General features: G+C 33.0%; 1 protein-coding gene across 1 annotated transcript in view; it reads left to right on the top strand.

Annotated features, from left to right (window-relative positions):
- Positions 1-3,400: 3,400 nt before the first annotated feature.
- The window catches only part of LOC118190089 (putative defense protein 2), a 242,956-nt gene continuing 240,356 nt past the window's right edge, over positions 3,401-6,000 (top strand). Inside the window, exon 1 of the mRNA XM_085808894.1 lies at positions 3,401-3,458. Within this exon, the coding sequence (XP_085665020.1) occupies positions 3,416-3,458 (43 nt within the window). The 5' untranslated portion in view covers positions 3,401-3,415. The remainder of the gene's footprint in view (positions 3,459-6,000) is intronic.

The following is a 6,000-nucleotide window of genomic DNA, read 5'->3' as shown; positions in this document are numbered from 1 at the left end:
TTCTTGTTGTTGTTGCTAATGCTCACTTATCTGACTTATAGTCAGCCCAAGCTAACGAAATTCCTCCTGGCAAAGAGCGGAAGTTTACTCCTTTCGTTGGCAACAGCCTTGATCACCTTGCAGTTGACAATATGATATAATTGATAGAACCTAAAAGGCTTCCTGTTATCATGGTTCAAGAAAAGTTTTTCAATTCAAATCACAGCAAAATCAAAAGGCAAGGAACATAACGAATCAGGTTTAAGGTTTATTCAATTCCAACACGCATTCTACTGGCGCTGCCAGATCCAAGAACAAGAAATATACAGCATGAATCATTTACGTCTCTACTGGCGATTAAAGTATATTTCCGGATCAAATTACTTACAGAGAGGGCGACTTAGCTCAGTTCCGCCCCCAATTTCGATGGAGCCCCGGGCGAGACGGGTCCGAGGGTCTGTCACAACTCATCTCCTAACACCAGTCTCTTCAGAGGGATTTCAACTCGCCGCATTTTATAGTGCCCCCATGCTGCACGGACACTGTACATTTGCAAACATCATTGCCTTCTCCGGGATTCGAGCCCGGGCCTTTTGGCAGGACAGCCAGAGACGCTAACCACTATACCAGTTGAGCGGCTATCAATGATGTCCAAGACGTCATGTACATTTAAAAGGTTTAAATATCTTAAGCGCCATGTTCTGTGATTTAAAACTTTTAGCATAAATAAAAGTTATGGCATGTCTAATTAAAAGGATTTCTTGCAATCTTGAATAAGTACTTCTAATTCAGAACAAGCATATGTCTATAGTATCGACTTTACTTCAGTTTTGTAGGGCGCCAAATGATAACGCAAAATTACCATGGATCGGAAAATTTATACCGAGTACTCCGGAAAGGTAGCTACAGAACTACAGTCTTTGTTTTGATAAATATTGACTTTACATGTATCTGAAAATCGAAAAAAAAATGTGTTTCCGCTCGACAGCTTTATGGAAATAGTTTAAACATTGGCGGCTAAATAATTTTTATGCAAATTTAGAGGATGTATTCAAGAACTAATTTAGAAGTTTAGATCAGTTTTCAACGCCTGTTGCTAAGTGGTTTCAGGTAAATATTTAACCGAGTTAAAGAGACGCAACAAAATAAAATTTCTGATGATTCGTTCTGATGCTGAATGGTTCTGTATTAGATAAAGTAACACAGAGTGTCAAATTTGTAGATGACTTCATAACCATGGTAAATATTTTACTAATTAAATTTTTTGCTAGATTAATTAGATTTACCTCTTCAGCCTCATCTAATCCCAGTTACTGAAACTCTTTCCTTATCGTTCTCTACATTATTTTTAAAAAATATACCTAAAAGAATTTTTAATTACATTAATATTTAAAGAATTTATAATCAATCTTCCTTTATTGATACAAATACATTTTTTATTTTTAAGGCAATATAATCTGTAGCCGCATATCTCAAACAGCAGTACAAAATTTAGAAAAAAAAAATCCTTCAATTAATTCAAAATAACGTAACATCTTACAATCATGATGATTCTAAGATGTTACGTTATGATGTTGGGAGGCCCCAACTTGTCAGCAACAGTAGTAATGACTGCTATGAACTGGAAATTACACAAACTCTTAAGAAGGGTTTAACTTCCTTTTTATTTCACTTTAGAAATCACAGTTGCGTTCACTTGACGCTCACAAACTACGCCGACCCGGCGGTTGAACAAAATAGACAAAAATGCAACTAAAAATTAATGACAGGATGAATAAATAACGAAATCACTACCTACGAGGCTCTATAATCGTAACTAACTTAACCGCGTTCTAAGATACAGCTGAGATTCAACAAACTTTCTGATTAAGAATTTAAAAGATTCAACGAACTGTCGAAATAGGCACACAGGCCGGTTCTTAAACTTTCTACCAAGCAACCTTCACGCTCGTGATTCAAGAAGCACCTTTACAATCTCGTTTACCTTCTATTTAAACTCAATTACCTTCTTTTTAAACTCAATTACCTTCTGCTAAAATTTGAATACTCTGCGCGTTCTAGTACGGTTTACATACTCTGGCACTGGCAATTCTAGGGGAAAGTAAAGGCTTGACAGGAAAGATAGCTTAAAATAAATGTTAGTTAAAATAAATATAAACCTTACAACGTTTTTTAATTTTGAGATTACAAGTATCTTGTTTCATATGTCTTTTGCCTTTTAGAGTAACTATCATATAATAGTAATCATAATATACATGGCAGTTAAAATACGACCATCGTGTTGATAAAAAGATATTTTTTCGTCCTAATTTTTGCTTAGAAATGAATTTTTTGCAGTATCTGATGGAGTGTGTTTAAAGGTGAAGTGAAGAATATTTTTCTTTTATGCTTTGTTGAAAATTTTATTCTCTTTCTTTAAAAACCAATAATTAAGGCAAGCGTGTACAATATATTGTATTTCCACCAATTATATCTTTCCGATTAGGATAAATAATTTCTTAATGACTCTCTTCCTTTCATATTGGCTATGAAACGCAAATGCACAGAAAATACCAATTATGTAGCATTTTTCATAACATCTCACTTAAGAAACTTTACAAAATAACCATAGAAACATCGTGAGTGAAACTGCATCCTATTAGATTTCTTAACAAGCCATCCAGACAGTATAGTGGTAAGGGGAGCCGACTACGATACCAAAGGACCCGGGTTCAAATCCCGAAGAAGCCATGCTTGTTACCATCTCTTCATAGGAATCAAAAGGTGGCCCAACTATTAGGTGCTTCTATAATAAAGTGACCACCGCTTCTGGCCTTAGTAGTAACCTCCCGACCATTAAGAAGAAGTTTTCTTAACAAACTCATAAGTTAAAAATATTCAATCAAAAAATCGCTTTCGAATTTCACTCTGGCTTACCTTTTCAATTTAATTAAAGACACCATCTAAAGCTGAATTCGGAATAACTTGAATTTGTTCCATTGAACCAACAAATAATCAGACTGTCAGTAGATGAAATAGGCTTCTTTCTGTTAAAAATATATTCTGCTCTTTGAAATTAGGGTTAGACTAAAAAAGTTACTGTATAAAATAAAAATACTTTTCGTTGTGATTTACATAAACAAGATACCAGGGGTTTAAAATAGCCTCAGTTCTTCGGAAAATCGTATAAAGCAGTCTGAGGACAGGAAAGAGCTTTAAGGTAAAATAAAAAAAAAGTTTTTTTCTGGCAGTGTAGTAGGTAAACATATTCAGTTGAGTGGAAAGAGTCCCGGTTTGAATCCAGGCTTAGGCAAACCTTACTAGAGGAGCTTGAACGAATGGAAAATTCAGTTTGCCCCAAGAGAACTGTAGTCTTATTCAGGAGAGCTGAATTTTCAATTCCACTTTCTTTCTAGGAGGGAAGAAAAGAAAAAGAGAAAAAGAAAGGATTGTGAAAATGGGGACTAAAAGGTACCGCACCATTATAGTTATTAAACGAAGTAAGCAGCTCTTTTTTCTTTTCGCAAATGAATACCATCAGTTAATGGTTTAAAATCCCTTAACAGAGGATATGCAAATACCCTGTATCTACACTCATAAATAAGAAGCAAACTAACCGATGCAGAAAGTAAAAATGTATTGACTGAAATGTAAGAAAAACGTAAATATTGCATATTGTCCTTTTTTTTTTTTTTTTTTTTTTTTTTTTTTTTGTGCATCTCTGTAAGTTTAGCTGTCACTGTCGTAGGGAAATTCCATATCTTCTTTTCTAAGATGCTGTGCTTTTCTTACAGCGCTTCAAATGAGCCCGCTAAAATGTTGCATAACATTTTGAATGCTCTTTTCTAAAGAAATCTTTTTTTCTCAAGCTAATATGAAATAAATATATGTGCTCAAACGTCTGCGAAGCTTTTATGTGTCATTTTTATTTAATGTTGTTAACATACTTTACTTTTTATAATCAACTAATATTAACCTGTTAATACCTCCATTTTGTCAAATTTGTCTGTTACAGAAAAAAATCTCAAGAATATGCAAATTACTAATTATATAGTAAAAAGACAGAATATATAAAAACAAGAATAAGATCAAATTTGACTAATGGCTGCAACACAGCTCAACGCTTAGTGCTTAGTGATTGCGTTTTTGCTTGATAATTTCTCGTGCTCGGACTATTTGATTCCAAATTAGAGATATTTCACTTAACTCCTAAGAATAATCTCAGACAGAAAATGAACGGAAGGCATAATTTTTCTCAGAGTCAATTTGAACCGATGTTACTTTATTTAGAAACTTATGCAGGGTCTGATCATTTAGTAACTATCTCTGAAACTATTCATTTTAATTTTAGTGTAATAATTAAAATCAAATTTGGATTATCACGATAGACGAGGGTGCATTCGAAACATTCTAATTATTAAACGCTTTGCATTACAGTTACGTTTTCTTTAAATTCTAAACCAATGTGGAATTTGCAATAAATTAGATTATTATGTATCATGTACCACCTGATGTGCATATTTAAGTCTCTTCGTCTGAAATAAAACTCTTAAAGGACAAGAATAAAAATGAAACTCAAATAGGAGAAAATAATTAAAGAAACAAATAGCGCTTAAGAAAGACAATTTAATGTTTTGATTATGTCAAAATAATATCGTCTAGATCAACTTATTATATTAGATTAATATATTTCATTTTTCAATTTTCAACTCCAGTAGTTTTTCCCTTGTTCTCAAAGAATAAGAATTCTGTGTATACCCTCTGAAATAAAAGAACCACATGTATTTTACTTTCAGACCGAATACCAAAGGAATGTTCTCTTCTCATGCGCTAGTGCAAAACTGGAACAGTAAAAATAATTTTTGGTTATCTTAGATGAATACTAAACACATTAAAGCTTCCAATAAAGAACAGTAAGAAGTGTAATTTAATTAATATATATATACATATATATATATATATATATATATATATATATATATAAAATCCTCTCTCTTTCTCTCTCGCTCTCTCTCTCTCTCTCTCTCTGTATATATATATATATATATATATATATATATATATATGTGCGTGTGTGTGTTAGGGGATAAATCTATTTCCGACGTGTAGAAAATCAAGAAAACGCTTAAATGAAGACGTTTACGTGAAAGACTGAATTTGTTAAAAAAACAAACAAAAGTGTCTAAAAATAAAGAAATAAGAGGAAACTAAGCGCATCAGAGACGAAGAGAAAAAAATAGTGACCTGAGGGACCTCACTTTTGATTCCCAGCAATAACGGAATTCAATTGGAAAGCAGAGTTTTCGAGCCGTCTGCTATGAAACGTGGGATTAAATCGAATGAAGCTGACTGGTGTGTGGCCTACTGTGTTTACTCGAGTATTACTTCAAGCTTTACTATTCTCAGGATAATACATAGAGCGAGAAAAAACGTGTAAGAATGAGAGAGGCCCTGCAATTAAATTTCATTGCTGGAATAGGTTATTTAATTACATTATCGATTAATACAGTATAACGCTGATTTTTGTTGTTTGATTACTAAATTAATACATTATCGATGTTTAGTTACAACTTTCGACAATCAATTCAGCCTTTATTTAACTGCTCATGGAAGAGAGTTGCATAAATATTGAAATTCTACTTTTTCACGTGTACTGAAATTCCTGATTAGATTTTCATCATAAAGACAAAGGTTCGCATTCTTTCGTCGCTTTCGGTTGCTCAGGAAATGAAAGCAGCCTAACCGGGCGGATCAGGAATGTTCAGGGTTCAAATTTAAGAAGAATCTCAAGTTTTTAAGGATACATCTACAAGGATACATGACAAATAACTTTCGGTAAACATGCTGATTTCTGTCACATTGTGTGTATATGTTGCTAATGTCAGGCACAGCTGGTGCATTTTAATTTCTTGAAAAACTTAGATTATCTCTTTAAGTTTTATGCCATAAATCTGTTTATTTGTTCTGTACTGCTAACGTAAACTTCACGTTTATTTCATTAAATATTTCGAAGCAGTTTGCAAGAGAATCTAGATTTAAACT

This window comes from Stegodyphus dumicola, chromosome X2, assembly GCF_044657685.1.
Source record: "Stegodyphus dumicola isolate Sdum_Otavi_A_Nest chromosome X2, ASM4465768v1".
Lineage (NCBI taxonomy): Eukaryota > Metazoa > Arthropoda > Arachnida > Araneae > Eresidae > Stegodyphus > Stegodyphus dumicola.
Note: the sequence above shows the minus strand (reverse complement) of the source record. Positions and strands in the feature narration are given on the sequence as shown.